At 57.0% G+C, this 12,199-nt stretch overlaps 5 protein-coding genes across 5 annotated transcripts; 2 read left to right on the forward strand and 3 right to left on the reverse strand.

Annotated features, from left to right (window-relative positions):
* Nucleotides 1-997: 997 nt before the first annotated feature.
* Nucleotides 998-2,059, reverse strand: VTJ04DRAFT_9646 (uncharacterized protein; the record flags this gene model as incomplete). Its single annotated transcript, XM_069368216.1, has 1 exon — nt 998-2,059. The coding sequence occupies one exon, from the start codon at nt 2,057-2,059 to the stop codon at nt 998-1,000; it is 1,062 nt and encodes a 353-aa protein (XP_069214382.1).
* Nucleotides 2,060-3,747: 1,688 nt separating this feature from the next.
* On the reverse strand, nt 3,748-4,326 carry VTJ04DRAFT_9647 (uncharacterized protein; the record flags this gene model as incomplete). The annotated part of the gene is made up of 1 exon (XM_069368217.1): nt 3,748-4,326. One exon carries the CDS (start codon nt 4,324-4,326, stop codon nt 3,748-3,750), a length of 579 nt encoding a protein of 192 aa, XP_069214383.1.
* A 751-nt stretch (nt 4,327-5,077) lies between these two features.
* VTJ04DRAFT_9648 (uncharacterized protein) lies at nt 5,078-5,305 on the forward strand (the record flags this gene model as incomplete). The annotated part of the gene is made up of 1 exon (XM_069368218.1): nt 5,078-5,305. The coding sequence occupies one exon, from the start codon at nt 5,078-5,080 to the stop codon at nt 5,303-5,305; it is 228 nt and encodes a 75-aa protein (XP_069214384.1).
* Nucleotides 5,306-5,326: 21 nt separating this feature from the next.
* Nucleotides 5,327-6,300, reverse strand: VTJ04DRAFT_9649 (uncharacterized protein; the record flags this gene model as incomplete). Its single annotated transcript, XM_069368219.1, has 2 exons — nt 5,327-5,909; nt 5,966-6,300. 2 exons carry the CDS (start codon nt 6,298-6,300, stop codon nt 5,327-5,329), a joined length of 918 nt encoding a protein of 305 aa, XP_069214385.1.
* A 1,663-nt stretch (nt 6,301-7,963) lies between these two features.
* Nucleotides 7,964-11,863, forward strand: VTJ04DRAFT_9650 (DNA-directed RNA polymerase II subunit RPB2; the record flags this gene model as incomplete). The annotated part of the gene is made up of 2 exons (XM_069368221.1): nt 7,964-11,634; nt 11,701-11,863. The coding sequence occupies 2 exons, from the start codon at nt 7,964-7,966 to the stop codon at nt 11,861-11,863; spliced, it is 3,834 nt and encodes a 1,277-aa protein (XP_069214386.1).
* Between the last annotated feature and the right edge of the window lie 336 nt (nt 11,864-12,199).

Genomic DNA, 12,199 nt, shown 5'->3' on the forward strand with positions numbered 1-12,199 from the left:
CGGAGTCGAGGTTGATGAATGAGGCGACAAGAAGGTTATTTATTATCTCAGGTACATGTTTCCTTTCCATTCAGATAGGTAGCGGTTCAGGTTAATGTTGGGTTAGGTCATCACACCGTTTCTACATTGCCCACACCATGTTTAGTCGCAAATCGTCTTAACTTTGTACACTGTTTGGCGTTGGTATAGCTGCGGTTCGTGGGACACATCAATACCATTTTACCCCTCGCCATTCTGCTAGTGACATCCTTGCTTTTGCTACAGGCCAGCGTCCATTCTCATCACCCACGCATAAGCTACCTGATTCAGAGGGTCTTGTGAAACCCTACTCGGTCATTGCTACCACAGAGACTACTAATAACCTCCAAATGTTGCTGAGATAGTCCATGGAATGCTTCAGGTATTAATCCTACGGAATCACGTACCTCCGATATTGCGGGAGTCTGGCTCACCATTGTATATTCTCATGCTCCCACCACGGGTTTGTCTCTAGTGCCATGTTCACAGCATCACTGAGCGCCTTCAACAGAGTACCGCATGTTCACACGCCAAAGTCCAGAGTTACAAAACACCATCTAATTATTAGTCTGATCATTATTCTACAACCTGTACAAACAAACGCTGTCGGTAGCATGAATCTAGGTATTCTGACAAGTTAATACTCCATACCGTGCCATTCTCACCTTAACCTCTCCATGCCAACCTCCTCCACGGACATGTAACCATAACAATACTCCCCCTGCACCGTCGACACCAGCTCCCGAATCCTCTTTGGCTCATCCAAAAGATACGGAAAATCCACCTGCGTATCAAGCGTGACATCTTCCGACGGGGGATCATTCCCACTCGTCCTTGTCCCCCAAACCATCTGTGTCCTCTTACCCGTCCGGTCTTGCGCCTGCCAAATTGCCCAAATCCGATCAACCTGGGCATGGTGCAGCCAAAACATCGGATCAGCCGGACTGGCAAAGACGTCCAGCGCGGTCGGCCCGATCTGCTAATGCCCCGCGGCATGGACGCCTCCGGGCTGGCCGGTCTCGTCGTAATCCATGCGGAGATTGAAGCAGCCCAGGTCGTCGCCGCAGTCGTCGATCATGGAGACTACCTTGCTCGGAGCTGTGAAGCGACTCCAGTACGGGCTCAGATCGCGTTGGATGCAGCGAGGATTGTTGCCCAAACCGCCGTTGGGTCCTTGGGGCTCGTACCCGATCGGTCCAAGGTGTACCTCAAACTTGTCTTTCGAGAACGGCCCGTCAGTTACGCATCCACCCCCCGTGGCAGGAGGGATGACGACGGTCTCATTGGGAGGGAGTGAGATGATGATTGGCGGTCTGGTATCGGGAAGCATCTTTCCGTTACCGCCAAGCGAGAGAGGACTGCCATCGAAAACAGGGTGCTGTCTTGGATCTTTCCATGTCCGGGACCAGTCGAAGTAAGGGAACGGGCCGGTAAATCCGCACTTGAGCCGGAGGTCGCTGTCGAAGAGGTAGAGAAGGTGGCGATGGAACGGCAGGAACAGCCCGTTCGTATGCACGAACGGTGTTGAGACGATGTGGGAGAGGACGAAGTCGTCGAAGCGCGTTCTCACGCCTGTGGCTTGACTTCGGACGGTTTCGTTGGTTTGAGACGGGAACTTCGACAGGCAGTAAACAGAGGCGATGAATGAACGCTTCTCTTCAGGTGTTAAGGCCGTCCACTCCTTGCGCCACATCATCGTCTCTGGGCTGCACTTGCTTGGCTTTGTTGCGGGTGCGTTGCTTGCGTTGCTTGCGCCGGCGAAGTAACCAGCGAGTGTGGACAAGTACCGGGCTTCGATCTCTGCGAAGCGCAGCTGGGCATCGGACTCCGTGGCGTCTTCCCCTGGGAGCTCCGAGCGCTTGCGGTGATCCGGGGCGTTTTCCAGAACGGTCGGGAGTGCGTGGGCCGTGGTCCCGGTTCCAGTTGAGAAGGACTGGTTCGATCGGAATATCCTCAAAGTCTCGCGCCGGCTGGTCGAGCCGTTCGCCAGAGTTGGTACAGATGGTGGAGCAGTAGGAGCAGCGGGATCGGACTTCAGCATCGACTGAGCTTTCACTTGGGCTCCGTGAGAATCCCATGCTGAACTGGGAGCTTGGCCAGGTTGGGGAATCGGAGGAATAGTCGTATCTGGAACCGCCAGCCGGGAAAACGGGTTCCGAGAGAGGCTCGAGAGGCCCGGCACTTTGGACAGGACAGCCTGTGGTGGCCTGTGGTGAGTTGAAGGGACTGGAGTACATGCTCCGTATCCAAGGAGAAATATGATCGGCAAGGGCGGGAGGGTTAGGAGCATTGTTTCGCTGGTGCTCTGATACAACTGGTTCAGAGGCTTGGTGATTGTAGAGTTGGAGGTGAATATCGGTTGCTTCTAGGAGGGCTTTGAAGGGAGGATAGCTGAGGAGAGCGTTGCAATGAGGGTCTTGGTAGGTATGGTGGTAAGGATGCGTTGTAGGGTGTTGGAGAAGAGCTTGGGACGAGAGCTTGAGAAGAAGAGCAGCGCCTTGCTGCTCCAACAGAGGCCAGGGATGAGGATCCCAAGTGGCAGGGGCAAGGCGTCCGGGCTCCTCAGGAAGGTGAGCGCTAAACGATGCACTGGGCTCGACTGATCCATGCTCCAACACATGGTGGAGATTGCCGTTGGCAGGCGCAGAGTTGCCATGATGGCAGGAAGCGCCTCCATCCATGGGATGGGCTGCCTTGGCCTCAGCGCAAGTGGTGTTGGCAAAACGAGACATGGTGGGAGCCATGATGTTTGTGGACTTTGAGAGCTGCTAGAGAGGATTTCGTAAACGGGGTTTGGTGTGTAGGATAGGATGGAAGGTGTGGGAAGATGCTGTGAATTGATGAGAGTGTGCGTTTCGAGGGTTTGATCATTTTCGCTCTACCATAGTCAAATACAGTACCTAAGGATACAGCTTGTGAGTTGAAAACCTTATATAGTTCATGGTGATGCGAGCAACTTGACAATGACTCTAATTACTACTCACACAGACTGCTGATGACGACTGGAGTATGAATCACCGTCTTGCTGTCCTGACGTCAACATCATGCGTTCTGACAGCCCAGACTCGGACGGTTGAGCCCCATTGCCCAGCACATCCGACTCGTTTCTCTGTGGTCAATTGCGTTTCCCGAAAGACATTGTTCATCTTCACCTCCGTCTTCGTTGGCCCTTCCAGGTTGTCAGGGGTTTGTTTACACCCCTGAATCGGGCCCACTTGAACGGCAAGAGGATCCCATGTTGCAGCGCTTCATCCTCACCTCTTTAGGACCAAGTAGCCCGTCAAGTCATGACAGCAGCGATTGCGTAAATGCAATTGGTGTCGTATAGCTAGGTAGATGTTTGATAGCCCAAGCGCCTGCGCCCAAGTGCGAATGCGAGAAAAACTTAGACAATGAACCCATCCTGACGGGCAAGCACAAGGATCAGCAATGTTTAGAGGCAGATATTAATGTGAAGAAGAATATGATTGTCAACATCAAATACACGAAGAATCGTGAGAAGTCTATCCCTGATAGCTCTGCAACTCCAAGTCTAATGATAATAAGGACCGATCACAACCCAGAAGTCGCCGTCTAATGCATGCCGTTTCCCGCCCAATGCAACCAAGCCACCGACCAAAGTACACTCGAAAGAAAGGAAGGTAAAATAGAAGCAAAAGTCTGCCACCATGAAAACATCACCTCGGCACCTCTCCTCCGTCTCCATCCCCATCAAATCCATTTCTCAACTCAGAAACCCGAGAGCGGGTTCGGGTTGGGTCCGCGCCAACCGCCCTGCACATACGGCTGGACACCAGACGGGCCCTCAACCTGGGCAGCCAGCTCGCGGAACTTGCTCAGCGTCTTGTCGGAGTCAACCTTGGGATTAATAACTCCGACCATCCCGCTCTGGCAGTGCCTGCCCGTGTTCTGCGCGCAGTAGAACCAAATCGGCTTGTTCGGATCGGTGACCTCGATCTGGAAAACCTCCTCGCTCTGAACCGCCGAGCCGTCCGCGGGGCGAGCGACGGGGAAGAAGCCCGAGAAGAAGGAGTTGGCGTCGCGCGGCACGCAGGGGCGGTCGAAGGCGGCCTCGACAACGGAGTGGTTCAGCGGGGTGAAGTGGAACTCGACGATGGAGCCGGCCTCGGCGAAGATGGACTCCGGGTCGAAGCGCAGGCCGCCGCGGCCGGCGACGACGCTGTGGGTGATGCGGCTGCGCGCGTGGGTCTTGGTGGGGAGGTTGCTGGAGGGGTCGGTGCCGGTGGGAGCGGCAGCGACGAAGGTGGCGGCGGTGGCCAGGAGGGTGAGGAAGGTCTGGGCGAGCATTTTGGTGGTGTTGTTGGTGCTGGTGATGGTTAAGAGTTTGGTGGTCGTGGTGTTGTTGTGAAGTTGTTGATGTTGTTGAGATGTTTGAAGCAGGTGGTGATGCTTTATAAGACTGAAGGTTTGTTTGATGAGGAGATGAGAAGACTGTTGCGATGTGTGATGCTGAAGATTGAGAACACCTTTCGAGGAGCATCACCTCCCATTTTATATCCAAATCGCACTCGACCATGGCGAGGCATTTCCCCAGTTCGTCAACCTCATTGTGCGACCCAACACCATGGCTCTGCGCACCGTCGCACGAGTCGGGTCGCGTACGTGAGCCGGAGTCCTCTACATCCGCCTGCGCAGCCTCCCGGCACGTTGGTCGCCTTGTGCATACCTTACTTGGTGTTACTGAGATGAACTTGTTGTGCAACCCAACTCAAGCGCGGCGCAGCACGCGCCTCCCGACGTTTTACTCGTCCATTGCCGCGAGACAGCCGCGCTGCCGAATCGGAGGACGTCACATCCGAGTTGCCATGCAAGGCTCGTGGTCTGCACGTGGCAATACCCGGCGGTTGAAGACCTTTTTTTGTCGGGGCTGTGTCCGGTGCACATGTTGGCCCACAGCAGCCGGCCCCGCGCGGCAATCTGGGTGCAGTGATCTGTGGGCTGCAGATCCGGCTAGCAAGGCGAAGCATCATCTGCAAGTGAGCTGACTGAGATGGGCAAGGCTCATTTTAGACGGGCACTCAAAATAACCAGCAAGTCTATGCAAAGTGCAGAGGATCTTATTTTGGCGATTATGGCAGATGAGGACGTAGTGTTGTCAGTCCTCACAAGGCGCATGGAATCTTCGGCATTCCTTCGGCCAGTTCAAGCGGCCAGGTGTGTCTTCAGTATTCATCATTGCATGTATGTGACAATCCCTGGAGGGATGACGAAATTATGTACAACTAATACAGTGATTGGGAGTGTCATTTCGTTGCGCCACCAGTAAGGCTCTCAAGCTGTGCTGCGTTTACAGGCACTGATGGTACCAGTCATTAATCTTCGTGCAAGTGCTGCCAGCGACGCAGGTGGTGCAGCCGCTCCAGCCATTGCCGCCGCACTGAGCCCACCTCTCAGCAGTGCAGCCGCTGGGAGTCGTAGGCTGGACGGGCGGGCTCGACGTGGTGGAGGTGGAGGTGGTGCTGGTACTGGTAGGCTGGTCGACCGGAGAGCTGGTGCTGCTGGAGGGGATCTGGACGGCAGGGAAGTTGCCGTCGTCGTTGCGGCGGCATCCGGTGCGAGCGACGAGCTCGGCTGGGCACTGGACCTGACGGAAGCTGAAGCTCGGGTTGTCGGCGTTCTTGAACCAGTCGAAGCGCCAGTAGCAGCCGGGCTTGAGGGCGTCGGGGAACCGATCGCACTCGTTGCGGGACGAGATGCCGCCGTAGCGCTGGCCGGGCAGACCGCCGAACTGGGGAGTGCATCCGTCGAAGATGCCGACGCCGCCGCCGGGGATGTTGAGATCGAAGTGGTTGCTGCCAAGATCACCGCCAGTGCTGGTGGACTGGACGACCATCTTCTTGCCAGCAACAGGACCGGATGTGAAGGTGAGCCTGGGAGAGGGTTAGTGCTATGTCTGTACAGTGTTACACACGCGGCCAAAGCTTACTCGTAGCAGGCGCAGCACCAGCCCGCCTCATTGCTGCCGGCAATAGAGGTGGCAGCAAAACCGAACGCGAAGTCGTCGTTCACAGCCCATGGGGTCTGGTCGGCGCACGAGTAGGCGACACCGCCCGGCTCGCAGCCGGACTTGGCGTCGAAGTCAGTGAGACGCTGGAAGTTGGCGTTGCAGGAGAAGACAGGCTGGTTCACGGGAGCCTTCTTGGCCCAGCCGCACGAAGGCTTGCAGCAGTCCCAGTAGCGGGTGGACTTGCCATCAGCGGCAAGGGCCAACACCGGCAGGGCGGCCACAACGGCGGAGCGAAGGAGGGGGGAGGAACGCATCTTGATCGGAGTTGAGACGTAGGGCCCAGGCAGGTGTAGTAAGAGGACGCAAGAGACAGACGGCCTGTCAAACCAAACCCAAGAGTTGGGCCCGGGCGGGAGGTTGTCCAGTCATTAAAATAATTCTAGCGGCCTGTCGCCAGCCCTCATCACAGTTTTCCATCTGCGCGGGGATAACGCCACGACGGGAGGGGGCATCCGTGCCGTTGTCCCCGACGGGTAACGGCGACGACGGCGGGTGTCATCCGTAAACAACTGAAGTAGGCTAAACGAGATGGTGTAGTATTGCCGGTACGGCAGACACACCCAGCTCGCCTTCGGCTGGGTCAGCCCTGGTGGTATTGGGCCGGGATCAATATGGCAATTCCCGGAGCCACGACAATCACCTCTCGGAGTCCGGACCGGAGGAGTTCTGTCATTGCTACATTGGGAATGGTGGCGCTGGCTGGATCGATCATGTTGTTGTCTGAGCGTTTATGCTTCTTAACTGTGAAATTTGCATAGAAGATTTAAAGGCTCCATTGTGAGGAAGACTCGAGAAGCGTCGACTGGGAATGAATGCAGAAACCAGGGAGAGGTTTCCAAACGAGCTGCTGTCATGCATGCTTCAACCTCCATCGAGGATGCATCCAAACGGCGCTGTGGAACAAACTGACCCTCAATGCCGCAGGAATCGTTGGACTTGGACGCAAACCACACCATGCCGAGAGAGTCTACTCGTATTGTTCGGAACCCAGACTCGGCCAGAAACAGACAATGAACTCGGGGAGATTTCAAGAATTTAAGCCTCCCGAGCCGCCCTTCTGGGATTCGCAACCCGGTCGGTGGTGCTGATGATGGCGGCACGAAATAGAATGCGGAGCTTGAATTGACGGAGAACCGGGAAACTGTCACGAGCCTTTAATGCGACGCTTGGATGTTTTGTTTCAAGAAACGGGAACCGGCAGCCGACTTCCCCGCATGTGGGGTGCTCCGGACCCACCAGCCGCCGATCCACGGGTTGAGCCACAAGCCAAGTTTCGATGTGTGGCTGGTGTGTTCTGTGGCTGTGCACTCATGCTTCAGCCCAAAAATCTCGGTGGGTCCCAGGGACCTGGCATAGACCCACAATTCCAAAACAAGCCTAGCGCGTCGCCTGGCCTCAGCCGCGAACGCCCAGAAAATCGACAAGCATCGATTCCCTTGAAGTCCTGGTCGTGTTCCCCAAACCGCCAAAACATCAACCATCACCAACTTCCTCCATCGCGGACCACCCCGAACCCGCGCCCTCGCCGTTTCGCGCGGATTGCCTCCCAGCCGTCGTCTATTTTCCGTACGCCGGCCGATGCAATAATCCAACCGCTCACGGCGAGTCGATTCGCGGCCTCCTCGGTGGCGATTTCTTCGACGCTCAGGTCTCTCCCCTCGACCAGCGAGTCTGATCTTTCTCATCCGAGCTCGAACAGGTTCAGTCCGAGCTCATTTGCTGCGAGGACCGAGCGCAGAGCCCGCGTTCAGCAGCCGTCTACTTCTTCTCCACCCCAGATAGCCTAATTCCAGATTTCCTTCTCTCTTTGACTTCAAACCACAAGCTTCCCGCTTCACCTGCACCTTACCGACTCCCATCGATTTCTGCGCGCGAATCATCGAACCGAACTTCCTCTTTGAACAAACACATTACACAATGGCCGACTACGGAACTCAAAGCCATTACGGCAGCTACGGCGAGCCCCGCGACCTCGATGACGGGTTCGGGCAGGAGGCCGGCCTCGAAGACCCGGCGGGCCTGGGCGAGGATACCATCACACCAGAGGATTGCTGGGAAGTGATTGCCTCCTACTTTGAGGCGAAGGGCCTCGTATCGCAACAGATAGATTCTTTTGACGAGTTCACCTCCACGACCATTCAATCTCTTGTCGACGAGTATGCCGACCTCACACTCGACCACCCGAACCCCGGTGACGACAGCGGTCGCGACATCGCCATGCGCCGGTACGACATCCACTTCGACAACGTCCTCATCTCCAAGCCTACCCTTACCGAAGCCACTGGAGAGACTACCAGTCTGCTCCCGTACGAGTGCCGCGACCGGAATCTGACGTACTCTGCGCCCATGTACTGCCGCGTGATGAAACGCGCGCGCATCGCCATCAACGAGGAGATTCCCCTTAAGGAGTTGGATGACGAACAGCGCGAGTACATGGCCCGGACAGGCGAACACCCCAAGCGCATCGTCTGGGTTGAAGAAGATACCGGCCCGTCGGAGGGTGGAAAGGATGGAGAGAAGGGTGACCTCATCTTCCTCGGCAAGCTGCCCGTCATGGTCAAGTCGCAGGTTTGCCACCTGCACGGCGAGGATGACGAATCGCTCTTCCTGCTCAACGAATGCCCTTACGACCAGGGCGGTTATTTCATCATCAACGGCAGCGAGAAGGTCCTCATCGCCCAGGAACGCTCCGCGGCCAATATTGTTCAGGTCTTCAAGAAACCGCCAGGTGGCAGCGTGTCGTACCAGGCCGAAATCCGCTCTGCCCTCGAGAAAGGGTCGCGCCTCATCTCGTCTCTCCAGATGAAGCTGCACACCAAGGCCTCCCAAGAGAAGGGTCGCCTCGCCAACACGGTCAGCGTCACGCTGCCGTACGTCCGCGAAGACGTCTCTCTCGTCATCGTGTTCCGCGCCCTGGGTATTGTGTCGGACGAGGATATCCTCAACCACATTTGCTATGACAGGACGGACACTCAGATGCTTGAAGCCCTGCGGCCTTGCATCGAGGAGGCCTTCTGCATCCAGGATCGCGAGATTGCCCTCGACTTCATCGGCAAGCGCGGCAACGGCAATGCTGGTCAGAACCGCGTCAACCGCGTCCGCGCCGCCAAGGACCTGCTCCAGAAGGAGATGCTCCCCCACATCTCCCAGACTGAGGGCTGCGAGACGCGCAAGGCCTTCTTCCTCGGCTACATGGTGCACAAGCTTCTGCAGTGCGCCCTGGGTCGCCGCGACCCTGATGATCGCGACCACTTCGGTAAGAAGCGTCTTGACCTGGCTGGTCCATTGCTGGCCAAGCTGTTCCGTGGCGTTATTCGGCGCATGACGCAAGACCTCATGTCATACATGAAGCGCTGCATCGACACCAACAAGAACTTCTCTCTGGCGCTCGGCATCAAGCACGCCACGCTCACCAACGGCCTCAAGTACTCGCTGGCCACGGGCAACTGGGGTGATCAGAAGAAGGCCATGAGCTCCGTGGCTGGTGTGTCCCAGGTGTTGAACCGGTACACATTTGCCTCAACTCTGTCTCACTTGCGGCGCACCAACACGCCTATCGGCCGCGATGGCAAGCTCGCCAAACCGCGCCAGCTCCACAACACTCATTGGGGTCTCGTGTGCCCGGCAGAAACACCCGAAGGTCAGGCCTGCGGTCTCGTCAAGAACTTGTCGCTCATGTGCTACGTGAGCGTGGGCACGCCGGCAGACCCGATCGTCGAGTTCATGATTGCCCGCGGCATGGAAGTCCTGGAAGAGTACGAGCCATTGCGCTATCCCAACGCCACCAAGGTCTTCGTCAACGGTACCTGGGTTGGTGTGCACCAAGACCCGAAGCATCTGGTCAGCCTGGTCCAGGGGTTGCGTCGCAAAAACGTCATCTCCTTCGAAGTGTCCCTGGTTCGCGACATCAGGGACCGCGAGTTCAAGATTTTCTCGGACGCCGGTCGCGTGATGCGTCCGCTCTTTACTGTCGAGCAGGATCCCAACGGCGACAATGGCGTCGAGGTCGGCCAGCTGATCTTGACCAAGGAGCATATCGCGCGCCTCGAGCAAGATAAGGAGTTCGGCAAATTCCACCCCGACTACTGGGGCTGGAGCGGCCTGCTCAAGTCGGGCGCCATCGAATACTTGGATGCCGAAGAGGAGGAAACGGCCATGATTGCTATGACGCCCGAGGACCTGGAAAGGTTCCGTTTGAGCAAGATGGGCTTCGAGGTGGAAGACAATTCGGGCCAGGGTAACAACCGCATCAAGACCCGGCCAAATCCGTCAACGCACATGTACACCCACTGCGAGATCCACCCCAGCATGCTCCTTGGTATTTGCGCCAGCATCATTCCGTTCCCCGACCACAACCAGTCGCCTCGTAACACCTACCAGTCCGCCATGGGTAAACAAGCCATGGGCACATTCCTCACCAACTATTCCCGTCGCATGGATACCATGGCGAACGTGCTTTACTACCCTCAGAAGCCGCTTGCCACGACACGCTCCATGGAGTTCCTCAAGTTCCGCGAGCTGCCCGCCGGCCAGAACGCCATCGTCGCGATTGCTTGCTACTCTGGTTACAACCAGGAAGACTCCGTCATTATGAACCAGAGCAGCATAGATCGTGGGTTGTTCCGCAGTCTGTTCTTCCGGTCCTACACGGACTGCGAGAAGCGCGTTGGTATCAACGTCGTGGAGAAGTTCGAGAAGCCCAACCGCAGCGACACGCTTCGTCTTAAGCATAGCACCTACGACAAGCTCGATGCGGATGGCATCGTCTCTCCCGGCGTGCGCGTGTCGGGCGATGATATCATTATCGGCAAGACGTGTCCCATCAACCCAGATAACGCGGAGATGGGTGGCCGCGGGACTGGGCACGTCAAGCGAGACGCGTCGACCCCTCTCCGCAGCACAGAGAGCGGCATTGTCGACCAGGTCGTGGTCACCACCAACCAGGACGGTATGCGCTATGTCAAGGTGCGCGTCCGCACGACCAAGATTCCGCAGATTGGCGACAAGTTCGCCTCTCGGCACGGTCAGAAGGGTACCATCGGTGTCACGTACCGGCAGGAAGACATGCCCTTCACTTGCGAGGGTATCACGCCGGACATCATCATCAACCCTCACGCCATTCCGTCGCGTATGACAATCGCCCACTTGATCGAGTGCCTGCTATCCAAGGTCTCGACGCTCAAGGGCATGGAGGGCGATGCGACACCCTTCACGGACGTCACGGTCGACAGCGTGTCGGACCTGCTCCGCGAGCACGGTTACCAGTCGCGTGGCTTCGAGATCCTGTACCACGGCCACACGGGCAAGAAGCTGCGCGCGCAGGTGTTCTTTGGGCCGACGTACTACCAGCGTCTCAGGCACATGGTGGACGACAAGATCCACGCGCGCGCTCGCGGTCCGCTGCAGATCATGACGCGCCAGCCCGTGGAGGGTCGTGCTCGCGACGGTGGTCTGCGCTTCGGTGAAATGGAGCGCGACTGCATGATTGCCCACGGCGCGGCGAGCTTCTTGAAGGAGAGGTTGTTTGAGGTGTCGGACGCGTTCCGGGTGCATATTTGCGAGATTTGCGGGTTGATGACCCCGATTGCGTACGTGTTCTCTTGTTTCCTTCTTCAGCTGACTCATGTGCTGACCTTTATTTTTCTTCTCTTTAGGAACCTCACCAAGCAATCATTCGAGTGCCGGCCGTGCAAGAACAAGACCAAGATCGCCCAGGTGCACCTGCCGTACGCCGCGAAGCTGCTGTTCCAAGAGCTTATGGCGATGAACATTGCCGCGCGCATGTACACGACGCGGTCGGGCATCTCGGTGCGCTAAGAAGGCGGTTCCGGGGTGCGCGCGGTACGGTCAGGGAGGGTACGGAGAGGAGACACATTTTTGGGGGGAGAGAGGTATGAGAGAGAGAGGTAGGGAGAGGGAGAGGTTGAGAAATATTGTTGCATCAATGTGTACACACATCCCGGAGTGCTGGGATTGGTGGCGGGCGTTTGTTGATGGAGCTTAATCATAACAGCATTGCGTCTGCGTTGGGGGATGGAGAGCGGGTGGTCCGCTAATGGACGGAGGGGGTGATCTCTGGGAAGCTGGATTGGAGAAGCGTTGTGATGGTTCATGATGCTGGCTGAGACGCCGGCTCCTCCTGGTTTCTTAATA

Source organism: Mycothermus thermophilus, assembly GCF_041956435.1.
Source record: "Mycothermus thermophilus strain CBS 625.91 unplaced genomic scaffold VTJ04scaffold_7, whole genome shotgun sequence".
Classification (NCBI taxonomy): domain Eukaryota; kingdom Fungi; phylum Ascomycota; class Sordariomycetes; order Sordariales; family Chaetomiaceae; genus Mycothermus; species Mycothermus thermophilus.